Here is a 13,800-nt window from a genome sequence, read left to right on the forward strand (position 1 = left end):
AATCATTAATGTACACTACAGACAGCAAGGGTCCTAGCACCAATCCCTTCGGTACACCACTGGTCACAGGCTTCCACTAGCAAAAATGACCCTCGAACATCACCCTTTGCCTCCTGCCACTATGCCAATTTTGGATCCAATTTGCCAAATTGCCCTGGATCCCATGGGCTCTTACCACCTTAACCAATCTCCCATGCGGGATCTTATCAAAAGCCTTACTGAAGTCCATGTAGACTGCATCAACTGCCTTACCCTCATCTACACATCTTGTCACCTCCTTGAAAAATTCAATCAAGTTTGTTGGACACTATTTCCCCCTGACAAAGCCATGTTGACTATCCCTGCCTCTCCAAGCGGAGATTAATCCTGTCTCTCAGAATGTTTTCCAATAGTTTCCCTACCGCTGCTGGTAGACTCACCGGCCTGTAATTACCTGGTTTGTCCCTGCTACCCTTCTTGAACAATGGTACCACATTCACTGTCCTCCAGTCCTCTGGTACCTCTCCTGTGGCCAGAGAGGATTTGAAAAGTTGTGTCAGAGCCCCTGCTATTTCCTCACTTGTTTCACATAACAGCCTGGGATACATCTCATCTGGGCCTGAGAATTTATCCACTTTTAAGCCCGCTAAAACAGTTAATACTTCCTCCCTTTCAATGCTAATTTGTTCAAGTATATCACAATCCCCCTCCCTGATCTCTACACCTACATCGTCCTTCTCCATAGTAAACACGGATGAAAAGTAATCATTTAAAACCTCACCTATGTCCTCTGGCTCCACACACACATTGCCACTTTGGTCCCTAATGGGCTATACTCTTACCCTAGTTATCCTCTTGCCTTTAATATACTTATAAAATGCCTTGGGATTTTCCTTTATCTTGCCTGCCAGTGTTTTTTTTCATGTCCCCTCTTCGCTCTCCTGCTTAGAGATACAGCACTGAAACAGGCCCTTCGGCCCACCGAGTCTGTGCTGACCATCGACCACCCACTTATACTAATCCTACACTAATCCCATATTCTTACCACATCCCCACCTGTCCCTATATTTCCCTACCACCTACCTATACTAGGAGCAATTTATAATGGTCAATTAACCTCTCAACCTGCAAGTCTTTGGCATGTGGGAGGAAACCGGAGCACCCGGAGGAAACCCACGCAGACACAGGGAGAACTTGCAAACTCCACACAGGCAGGACCCAGAATTGAACCCAGGTCGCTGGAGCTGTGAGGCTGCAGTGCTAACCACTGCGACACTGTGCCGCCCCAAATGACTCCTAATTGCTTTAAGTACTCCCCTACACTTTCTATATTCCTCTAGTGCCTCTGCTGTTTTCAGCACTTTGAATCTGCCATAAGCCTCCTTTTTTCCTGATCCAATCCTCTATATCCCTTGACATCCAGAGTTCCCTGAACTTGTTGGTCCTACCCTTCACCTTTACGGAAACATGTTGGCCCTGAACCCTCGCTATTTCCTTTTTGAATGACTCCCACTGGTCTGATGTAGACTTTCCTACAAGTAGCTTCTTCCAGTCCACTTTGGCCAGATCCTGTTTTATCATATTGAAATCAGCCTTGCCCCAATTCAGTACTTTTATTTCCAGTCCCTCTTTGTCCTTTTCCATAACTACCTTAAATATTACAGAGTTATGGTCACTCTCCCCGAAATGCTCCCCCCACTGACCCTTCTACCACTTGTCCAGCTGCATTCCCTAAGATTAGGTCCAGTACCACCCCTTCTCATGCAGGACTTTCTGCGTGCTGGCTCAAAAAGCTCTCCTGTATGCACTTTAAGAATTCTGCCCCCTTTAAGCCTTTTACACTAAGACTATCCCAGTTGATATTGGGGAAGTTGAAATCCCCTACTATTATTGCCCTATTATTTTTACACCTCTCTGAGTTTTGCCTACATATCTGCTCCTCTATCTCTCCCTGTTTGGAGGCCTGTAGTACACTCCCAGCAAAGTGATTGCCCCCTTTTTGTTTTTAAGTTCTACCCATATGGTCTAATTTGAGGAACCTTCTAAGATATCATCCCCCCCCTCCCCCTTACTGCAGTAATGGACTCCTTGAACAACAGTGCAATGCCACCTCCTCTTTTACACCCTCCCCTGTCGCGCCTAAAGATTTTATACCTTGGAATATTGAGCTGCCAGTCTTGCATTTCCCTCAACCATGTCGTTGTGATAGCAATAATATCATATTCCCATGTGTTAATCAATCCCTCGATTCATTTGCCTTACTAGTAAGACTCCTTGTGTTAAAATAGATGCAATCCAGCCTTGCATTGTTCGCTTGTTCCTTAACAGGTCTATATTTGCTCTGCCTTCCAGACTGACTCAATTTCTCTTCTATATTTGTCTGTGCATCACCCCTTGCTGTACCTCCACTCTGCATCCCATCTCCAACAGCACTTGCAAACCTCCAACTTGTACAGGTCCCACCTTCACCAGAAACAGACCCAGTGATCCAGGAAACTAAAGCCCTCCCGCCTGCACCATCTCTTCAGCTACACATTCATCTGCTGTATCCTCCTATTCCTGTACTCAGTAGCATGTGGCACCAGGAGTAATCCAGATATTACAACCTTTTGAGGTCCTGCTTTTTAATCTGCTACCTAGCTCCCTAAATTCTTGTTGCAGGACCTCATCCCTCTTTCTACCTATGTCACTGGTACCAATATGAACCATGACCTCTGACTATTCACCCTCCCCCTTCAGAATGTCCTGCAGCCGCTCCATGACATCTTTGATCCTAGCACCAGGGAGGCAACATACCATCCTGGAGTCATGTTTGTGGCCACAGAAATGCCTATTTGTACCCCTTATGATAGAATTCCCTATCACTATAGCCCTGCCACTCATCTTCCTCCCCTGCTGTGCAGCTGAGCCACCCATGGTGCCATGGACTTGTCTCTTGCTGCTTTCCCCTGAGCCATCTCCCCCAACGATATCCAAAGCGGTAGAGAGGGGGATGGCCACTGGGGACTCCTGCACTACCTTCCTCCCTCTACTCTGCCTGGTGGTCACCCATTCCCTTCCTGCCTTTGCAGCATTTGCCTGCAGTGTGACTACCTCGCTTAACATGCTATCCACGACGATCTCAGCATAGCGGATGCTCCACAGTGAATCCACCTGCAGCTCTGGCTCCGTAATGCGGGTAGCCAGTAGCTGCAGATGGATACGCTTCCTGCACGCATGGTCTGAAGGTGTCCCTCATTTCCCACGTAGCACAGGAGGAGCATATCACGGGTGCGAGCTCTCCTGCCATGACTTACCTTTAGATTACTTAGTTACTCCCTTTAATTAAAAAATACTAATTACGCTAGGGGCCTTGTTCTTCTCCAAACACTATCCATTACAATCTGAAGTCCTTAATAAATTATTCTAATTTTAAAAAAATAACACACTTTAATAGTACTAGCCTTATCACTTATACGGTAGGTTTTTTTTTCAGAAAATAATTTTCCCCTGATTTTTAAAGCTATTTGCAGGCACTAACAGCTGTTACCCAACCAATCACTTTGCAGCTTTCCTGTGATGTCACTGTTGACTTTTGTTCCTTCGTTTTACAAAACTCCGACGTGCCTGGGCTGCTCTCCGCTCCGCTCCCGGGTTCGGGTTAGGTTGGGCATTAAAAAAAATTAAAGGACTCTGGCCTGGGTCGGGTTCGGGTTGGCTGTTGTCGGGTCGGGTTTTAATTTTATACCCGAGCCAGACTTTGCAGCTATCTGTCTAGATTTACGCACGCTGTTGTTCCAATTGGCTTTGCTTTATGATTTACATATTGTAGTTTCACAGTAAGTCCAACAAGGGGTGCTATAAGCTAAAAACAGCTACAGTATATTTTCTCAATAACTTGTTCACTAATGTTGATAGCACTTTTAAAAAATTCTGAAAATAAGACCTCATTTGTGCGTGTACCAGGAGCTGTGGGATGTGAATTAACAATCATCATAATGCACTCTATGGCAGTTTGGTTAAATTTTTGGAGTGGCTGAATGGAAGCGAGATACCTTCTCATTCAAAAGGGATTGGGCGGGTGGGGGCCCATGAGCTCCTTGGTGACTTGTTATAGAATGTCATTGTCAGAGCCGGAATTTACCAGATGACATCCTGGGTCATTGGGCAGGCTCCAACCTAAAAGGAAACTGAATGACTTTTGTTTTTATTGCTTATTTTTGATGTTTGGTGAATTTTCACTGAACGTTTTTCCCACAGCATCTATCACTCTTAAAAGTTTATGCTTTTGTAAATAAAACACATTTTAAAGCTTTTTTTCCATTTATTGATCTCTGAACAATTGGCTCAAAAGAAAACCTGTGTATGTAAGTTTTTGTAATTTTTTTATTACTTCCCTTCCCAGTACTCCAGTTCCTTATCTGGTGAATTCTTCTGAGTGTGGTTGGTATTCACAGCTTGTTTGGGGTAATGTGTGCTGTTTCATATCACAGCCTGTCACCTACTGCTAAATATAACCTAATACTGTGGATCCTGTCACACAATCTCATGCTGGTTTAGGTCCTGAGTCACATTCGATGCATTCTGTGACCCAGGTCTGTCCAGACCACACACAAAATAACCTAATCAAAAAATAGACCACAGCAACTTAAAAAAAAAACCACAACATTGTATGTATTCTAAATCATATTTGGTGAATTACATGAGCGTAATCCAACCTCAAATCAGAATTCAAATGGTCAGAAACTGGATTAGTTTCTAGTACTTGATGCACTACCATATAAGTCATTTTACAAGTATCCATTACCTCTGTAAAATGTTGCTTGCAAGCCTTGCTGTGTTATCATGCAATATTTAATGGATGTGTTATTTTCAATTAATGGGCAATGCAGCATTGACGTTAGTTTGTACAATAGTAATTTGAATTGTACAATCACAGGAACTTACTGTTCACTTGATGGTGACTGGCGTAGGACAGAGTTAGAAAATACAACACCTGTTGGATAACATTAGTGGATGACACTGCTATTAGTTTGTTACATCTGGCAGAATTTTATCAGAGCAGTGGAAGTCCTGACGTCTGACCAAACGCGGGTCCTGACCCCCGCACGGGTGTGCAGCGGGACTGCTTCGGCAATTTTCCTGGAGTTGGCCTCGTATTGGCCACCACTGGGCCTACCATACAATTAAGGATGGTAGGTGGGCTCTCCATGCTGCTGTCCCAATCAGAGAGTTGGCACCTCTGGAGCCTCAACAGTGCCCCCAGGGGAGGTGGTGTTGAGGCAGGCTAGAGAACACAAGGGCACCTCAACATGGAGGTGCCCTCGAGAAGGTAGTTTAAATTTAAAATAAATTGAGTGGCTGAGGGCAGTAGGCCCTGCCAATCTGAGGGAGAACCGCTCCAGTGGCAGCATCAGGGCTGCAAGGATGACATTTGCTGATGGCCACCCCCTCCCTAAGCCTTACAACCCTGATGTCCCCCAGGGAGGCTGCTGGGAGGGCACCTCTGTGCAAATAATGGTCTCCCCACACAGTGGGGGAGCCGCTCTGCTGTTGGCTAAGTGCTGGCAGATCGGGAAAAGGTGGGTCGATAATTATTCAAATTGGCTGCCCCCTCCGTTCAGCGGGCAGCTGTTCTGAAACTCATCCCGCTGCTGGCAAACTTCCCCAGTGACATGACTGCGTCGCGGAGCCGTTCCCCGGCCCATCTCCCTGGGCCAGTAAAATCCCTGCTGGGTTAATGTATCATCATAAACTGGAACCTGTGTTTTTCAGGCAAGAAAAAAAACAATGGTCCCATGATAAATGAGGTTTCCTTTTCAAATTTTGGGGAAATCGCCAGGTTATTGTGAAGCTTAGTTGACACAGTTCTCTCTCTTGTCGGAAAATTGTGGGTGCAAGCCCAACTTCAGATCTTGAGCACATAACCTGCTGACACTTAATATTAAGGGATGGTGCTGCATTTTAGGAGGTGCTATCTTTCAGATTAGATATTAAACCCAGGCCTTGTGTGTGTTCTTCAAAGAAGACTAGCACATTCCCCTGGTATCCTGACCAACATTTCAACCTCAATTTATAAACAAAATCACCAACATTTGGAATAACTGGATTTTTGTTTGTCTACACAACTGTGGCTGATTGTGAAGTGCTTTGGAAGTCCTGAGGATGTGATGAGGTGCTATATATATTTTTCTCATTAAACAGTACCCTAGTTTATTCTCCATTCATGTTCTCAACAGTCGCAACAGGGTTCTGTAGTGGTGTTATTTAAAGCATTTGCATTTTTTTTTCCTGAGTGCACAATATTGACTGTTTTTGACAGATAAATTATTTTCCTGAAACATTGATCTATAAACACCGCTTCAATATTTAGATTGAATCCTAGGGTTTATGGGAATATCTTACATAATTCTGTGGTTATTTCTGGTAGTGAAGTCAATAACTAATTATTGTGAAGAACCTTTGTTTTGGAAAAAAAAGCCAAGGGTGTAAAGTGGAGTACCCAAACAGCTTTTCCACTTGGTTTGTCTGATTTTGATGTAGGTTCATAATGGATTTTGAGAACGAGTGATTACCATTGCTATGAATTTTAGAACTAGAAGCTTTTGCTAATTTTGCTACTTTATTTTTTTTACGAAATTTAAGATGATCATATAGTTTAAAAAAAAATGAATTTGTAACAACAAATTCAGGAAGGTGAATACCCAGTGGAAGGTGCATTTTCTACTCTTAATGAGATTGTACTGCTTTGCTGGGGCATGTGTAATAATAATTGAAATGTGATTTAAGGTCAAACTAATTTTAACGGTAATCTACATGAGGCTACTTGAATTAGTGAAGAAAACCATTTGGAATGCTTCCATATGTTGCTGATTAGTAGCCTTCCAAATGTGTTTTTAATAATTTGATATAAGCAGAAATTGGACATGAGAGTTCTCTGTACAAGCTGTTGCCCAGCTGAAATGACAATGAGTTATTGCTCCCAAGTCTCATTCCTGAGTTGCTTTTCTATGGGATAGTGTCGTGCTTCCACTTCATCTCCTTTGATAGCACTGCTGAGATCAACAGCCAATAGGATTGCGATTGCACAGATTTCTCCCGCCCCCCCCACCGCATCTTTTTTATGTTGAACCAAAGCTAGATTTTAGTTTTACAGTTTTTGAAAACATCATTCTGCAAAATTCTCTAATTTCACATTACACATTCAGGGGGACAGTGGCATAGTGGTAATGTTACTGGACAAGTAATCCAGAGGCCCGGATTAATGTTCTGGAGACATGAGTTAAAATTCCACCAAAGCAGCTGGCGGAATTTAAATTCTGTTGATTAATCTGGGCTAAAATGTTGGTCTCTTTCATAACCATGAAACTACTGGATTGTTGTAAAAACCAATTTGGCTCACGAATGTCCTTCGGGGAGGAAATCTGCCATCTGCACCTGGTCTGGTTTGCATGTGATTGCAGATCCATTGGAATGTTGTTTACTGTGAAACTGAAATGGTGTAGCAAGCCACTTAGTTTCAGCAAACTACAACAGAACCCCCCCCCCCCCCCCCCCCACTGTGGGTGTACCTGCACCACATGGACTGGCAGCTCACCACCACCTTCTCGAGGGCAATTAGAGATGAGCAATACATGCTGGCCTAGCCAGCGATGCTCACATCCCAAGAATTAATTAACAAAAAATTCAGCACGGAACTATTTCAGGTTGCCTGGGTTGTGAAAGAATGGAGTATTTTGAGATGTGAATATATCTTGGGCACTCAACCCAGTATAGCACTGTGTGCAAACTAGGGAATTGAAGTACAGTTAATACCTACAAATATGATTCCTACTGCTGAGAGGAGTATGTATCCACTCCCAAGAAACAACCCAGAATCATGTTTTTTTTTTGCATAAGCCCAGATTTGATATCTGCCTACTGGACTTTTTATCTCCACTAATGACTGATTTTTACATTTGACATCTAATTTCTGATGACTGCTATTGTTTACCTAGCAAAGAGCTCCAAAAACATAGATTCCCTCTCTTAAACCACATGGGGTAGCAGGTATGAATGAACCTACAAGATGCTGAACTATTCCAGTTGTGTACTGACTAAATTTAGTTATTGTTGTAGAAAAGCAAAATACCGCACAATGCGGGAAATCTGAAATAAAAACAAAAGATGTTGGAAATACTCAGCAGTTCTGATGAGTTATCAACCTGAAATTTTAACTCTGTTTCTCTCTCCACATATTCTGCCAGACCTGCTGATTATTTCTAGCATTTTCAGTTTTTCTTATAGTTATGATGTATTTTCACACACCACCTTAATCTATTGGTCAGCATGGATTTATGAATGGAGACAGCTATTGGAAATGGTACTAAAAGTGGCAGCCAGATGAAATTGTTTGGACTACCACCTGTTTACCTTTCCAGTTCTCCTCTCCCCCCCCCCAAAAAAAGAATTCCTAGTTTATCTTTGAAGCGAATTCACCTTTCCAAAACATCCCCACCTTTCAGTTTAATGGTTGCACCTTAACCCCTGTGGTCTATTTCTCCATAACCACCATTGAATGCAGCTTCATGATTAGAGAAAACCTGTGATTCAAACATGTCTTGCAGATTGGATGACAGTCAAAATTGAAGTCATTGAGTATGGGGGAAATCTCTCCACTGGTTGGAGAAATACCTAGCACAAAGGAAGGTGGTTGTGGTTCTTGGAGGTCAATCATCTCAGCCCCAAGGCATCACTGCATTAGTTCCTCAGGAGAATATCCTAGGTTCAACCACCTTCAGCTGCTTCATCAATGACCTTACTTCCGTCATAAGGTCAGAAGTGGGGATGTTCACTGATTGCACAGCATTCAATACCATTCGTGACTCCTCAGATACTGAAGTAGTCCATGCCCACAAGTAGCAAGACGTGCACAACATTCAGGCTTGGGCTGATAAGTGGCAAGTAACATTCATGCCACACAGAGGTCAGGGGTTGAGAATTCTACAGTGAGTAACTCCCCTCCTGACTCCCCAAAGCCCTCCCACTATCTATAAAGCACAAATCAGGAGCGTAATGAAATATTCTTCACTTGCCTGGATGAGTGCAGCTCCACCAACACTCAAGAAGCTCAACACCATCCAGAACAGCGCAAGCCCCTTGATTGACCATGCACCATCTTAAGCATTTACTCCTTCCACCACTGGCACACAGTGGCAGCAGTGTGTACTATCTACAAGGTGCACTGCAGCAACTCGCCAAGCCTCCTTCAGCAGCAATTTCCAAACCTGTGACCTCTAGCACCTAGAAGGACAAGGGCAGCAGACCTGTGGGAATACTTGCAAGTCCCCCTTCAGGCTACACACCATCCCGACTTAGATCTGTATACCTGTTTGTTCGCTGTTGCTGGGTCAAAAACCCAGAGCTCCCTCCTGACAGCACTGTGGGCATAACTATGCCGCTTGGACTGCAGTGTTTCAAGAAGGTGGGTCACTACCACCTTCTCGAGCAATTGGGGGTGGCCAACAAATGTTGGCCTTGTCAGCAACACTCACATCCCATGTGCGCATTTAACAAAAAAATACACCAAATCTCCATGTGCTAGTGATATTCTTAACGCTAGTGACAGCTGAGAGCAGTCCACTGAATCAAGGTTGCTTGTGTAACATAACCCTTCCCCCAGTACTTGACTGTTTTCAGTGATTTGGTAACGAATTGTGCTTTATCTGCTAGCTTTACAAATAACGGAAAATTTACTTAAAACTACTAACTTTAAAACATTTCTTTAAATTCTTATTTCTTTTGACAGGTGTTTGTGGAAACATTAGACAAATGTTTTGAGAACGTCTGTGAGCTGGATTTAATTTTCCACGTAGACAAGGTAGTATTTGACATTAGCAGGTATAATGATCAACAATCAGTAGAAGGTTGGGCACTGCAGTTAAACACTAGTAGTTCATTTATACCTTTTTAAGCTTTTAAAAATTTGTAACTGACAGCCAAGTGCACCTCTCCTTCAAATAGACAATGTATTTGGATTGGAAAAACATTCCCTGTAAAAACAAACACAAAGAAATGTTTACTCGCAGTGGTCACCAGTGTATGTGTTGATCTGTGAAAAATCTGTTTTGTGTGTTTATGTGTCTCTTCTCCCCTCTCCCTTAATTGAATAAACTTCCTGATGTTTATAGGACACAAAACATAAGCCACAACAGACATTTAATTGGAACAGTAACTATTTTCTTGTCTCAGCACATGTAAATATCTTTGCATGCACGTGCACACGTACACCCCTTATCCACCCACTCTTGTGTTAGAAAAAGCACTCGAGTTAATTTTATACGAATTAAGTTTTTGAAATTTATCCCCTGGCTTTTCTTCAAATAATTCTGAAAAACCTCAGTGGAATTTTTTTTTGAAGAAGATAAAGGAAAAATATCCCATCAATACAGTTGACTGGTACTGATACATTCTGAGTAATTAGGTACACTCTACATGCTGAGGCTGCAAATCCAAAATCAGTTTGGAGTCACAGGTCTGGATACATTAGATAATGGAATTATTTTAAAATAAAATCCCCTTCCCATTTATGGAAGTTTGCTGATGTTTGACTCTGATTTCCTGATAACCAACTTATAAATGAAGAAATATATTCATTAAATACAAACCCAGGCTTTTTGAAGAAGCTGAGGCCTTCACAGGTTTTATTTTAAAAAAATTCAATTGATATACGCAATTCTGTAATGAAACATATATTTTTAATTTTCTTTAAATCCTTAGTTTGAACATTAAAAATTTAAATTACTGAGGGGGAATAAAAGTAGGTGAGCATTTTCAGTAAGTATTTGTGATTTTTGTGGGAACCAGTGGCTAAGTTGCGCAATCACTGGGTGATATACTCTTACCATAAAATAGTAGCTGTTATGTAAATACCTATCATCCCTGTAGCAGTACCAATGGGAGTAATGGGTACTACGGGTACTTATGACCTTTTTGATGCAATGTACTGAATTTACGTTGTAATAGATAATTGTAGTTGATTACAAAGTGGTTCTGCTGATCTGAAGTAAAGCTACAGTGGTTTATAGATATCTGAATCTCCAAATTAAATTAGTCTTGAAATTTGTCCCTTTCATATTTGTGTTAAATATATGTTAATTTTTTTTATCTGTGGAATTTGATCTCCATCTTTTGTGCTTTATTACAACACTGTCTGGACTAACACTATTTAAAAATACTTGTAAAATAGGATTTATAATTGCAATATTACTGCAGTTTTGGGAATATTTTAAGATTATTGGAAAATTCTATGCTAAATCTGATTTCTGCAGGATAATCCAATTTGAGGAATTTAGATGATATAACCAAACAAATGAAACTTGAACAGTTCACATTCTCAATTTAAACAATGAAGTTATTTAAAAAGAAATTCCCTTCCCATTCATGGAAGTTTTCTGATGTTTGACTCTGGCTTCCTGACATTGACTTCCAATTGAAGAAATTAATCAAATAGCCATATATAATTGCACATCTTACAGTGCGTGCTTAATGGCACTCCTTTGACTTTTTTTATTTTGTTTTAGATTTTGAAACAGATTATTGGAGGCAACATGGTAGCATGCACTTTTCCAGTGACATTGAGAACGGTGATACATAGCTGTGTACAGTTTTCACAATTCATGATGTTCGTTCACAAGGACTTCCTTGTCATGTTCCAAGTTGCCTCTGAGCAATTGCTGTATTTCGTGCTTTAAAATGAATGGTGACTCAGACTTTGACCAGTTAGCAAATAGTGTCCTAGTGTAATATTCAGGATTGTATTGTAGTTCAAATGAATACAGTGTCCCTTTATCATGTATGACCTTGTATTTGAAGTATTTTTGATTTTGTTTTCTGCTTTTGATTACAGGAAAGTCACAATATGATGTTTGTTATGCTGGCACGTATTGCAATGTCTACTTTGTCTGTACTATACATAGGATTGTAGAGTGCCTCCAGTATTGCTGATTTGGTCCCTGGTGATTGTGATAATGGACTTCCATGAACCAGTTAGATTCCAAAATCAATTACGTATACAACTTAAAAAAATTTTGCTCTACCCACTTTTCCTTTTATTATATATATAGATATATTTTGGCTTTCTATTTCAGAATTCATTGATACTTGAAAAAATATATATTTTGCAGGGTTGTTTTCCAACTTGCTTAACCTCTCCGCTTGACCCAAATTGTACCAGGGATGAGGGATTTCAGTTATGTGTAGAGACTAGAGAAGCTAGGATTGTACTCCTTCGAACAGAGAAGGTTACTTAGACCTTTAATAGAGGTGTTCAAAATTATGAAGGGTTTTGTTAAAGTAGATGGGGAAAAATTTTTCCAGTGGTAGGAGGGTTGATAAGTAGAGGACACAGGTTTAAGATGATTAGCAAAGGAACAACAGGAAGTTGAGAAATCATTTTTTGTGCATTAAGTTGTTACAATGTGGAATACGCAACCTGAAAGGGTGGTGGAAGCAGATTCCATAGTAATTGTCCAAAGGGAATTGGATATATATTGGGAAAATTTGCAGTGACATGGCGAAATAGGAGGGGAGTGGGGCTAATTTGGTAGCCCATTTAAAGAACTGGCAAGGGCATAAAGAGCTGAATGGCCTCCTTTTGTATAATGCTATGATTCTACAAATCGCTGTACTTCTGCAAGCAGGTCCTGGTCTGAGTCTGCCTCACCGCTCCATGAGACCTGATGTGGTCTATATCTCCCCTAGCTTAAGCCAGAGCTCAGAAATTAATACAACAACTTGGAATCTTAAAGGTAGAAAAATATCTCAAGGAACTTGAGGCATGAGGAAAATCAGATACCATGTTAGAAATAAAGACTAGGTGGGGTGACCATAAGCTTATAGAGTCTTAGGGTTATACAGCATAGAAGCAGGCCCTTTGGCCCATCGTGTCCGTGCCGGCCATCAAGCACCTATCTATTCTAATCCCATTTTCCAGCACTTGGCCTGTAGCCTTGTATGCTATGGCGTTTCAGGTGCTTGTCTAAATACTTCTTAGATGTTGTGATACATACGAACATACGAGTTAGGAGTAGAAGTAGGCCATTTGGACCCTTGAGCCTTCTCCGCCGTTCAATAAGATCATGGCTGATCTGATTGTGTCTCGGATTCCACACTCCCATCTACTCCCGATAACCTGTGATTCCCTTGCCTAACAAGAATCTATCCACCTCCGTCTTAAAAATATTCAGTGAGCCTGCCTCCACTACGTCTGAGGCAGAGAGTCCAAAAGTGCACAACCCTCCGAGAGAAAAAAATTCTCCTCACAAAGGGCGATCCCTAATTTTAAAACAGTGCTCCCTAGTTCTGGACTCACCCACAAGACAAAACATCCTTTCCACATCCACCTTGTCAAGACCGTTCTGGATCTTGTATACTTCAATCAAGTCTCCCCTCACTCTTCTAAACACCAATGAAAACAAGCCCATTCTGTCCAAATTTTCCTCAAAAGACAACCCAATCATTCCAGGTATCAATCTAGTAAACCTCCTCTGGACAGCCTCCAACGCATTTACATCTTCCTTAAATAAGGAGACCAAAACTGCACACAGTATTCGAGATGTGGTCTCACCAATGCCCTGTATAACTGAAGCATAACATCCAAAATTTTATTTTCAATTCCTCTCGTAATAAAGGATAGCATTCCATTAGCCTTTATTATTAAGGGCGGCACAGTGGCGTAGTGATTAGCACTGCAGCCTCACAACTCCAGTGACCCGGGTTCAGTTCTGGGTACTGCCTGTGCGGAGTTTGCAAGTTCTCCCTGTGACCGCATGGGTTTCCGCCGGGGTACTCCGGTTTCCTCCC

General features: G+C 41.7%; 1 protein-coding gene across 5 annotated transcripts in view; it reads left to right on the plus strand.

The window, feature by feature from the left end:
* LOC137369146 (AP-3 complex subunit sigma-1) overlaps positions 1–13,800 on the plus strand; it is a 109,773-nt gene that overhangs the window by 42,851 nt on the left and 53,122 nt on the right. For 3 of the 5 annotated variants that reach the window (XM_068029872.1, XM_068029873.1, XM_068029869.1), the window contains exon 4: positions 9,746–9,817. The exons of the other annotated variants lie outside the window; for them this stretch is intronic. In XM_068029872.1, coding sequence (XP_067885973.1) covers positions 9,746–9,817 — 72 coding nt within the window. The remainder of the gene's footprint in view (positions 1–9,745; positions 9,818–13,800) is intronic. 5 annotated transcript variants of the gene reach the window in all.

Source organism: Heterodontus francisci, chromosome 4 (genome assembly GCF_036365525.1).
Source record: "Heterodontus francisci isolate sHetFra1 chromosome 4, sHetFra1.hap1, whole genome shotgun sequence".
Classification (NCBI taxonomy): domain Eukaryota; kingdom Metazoa; phylum Chordata; class Chondrichthyes; order Heterodontiformes; family Heterodontidae; genus Heterodontus; species Heterodontus francisci.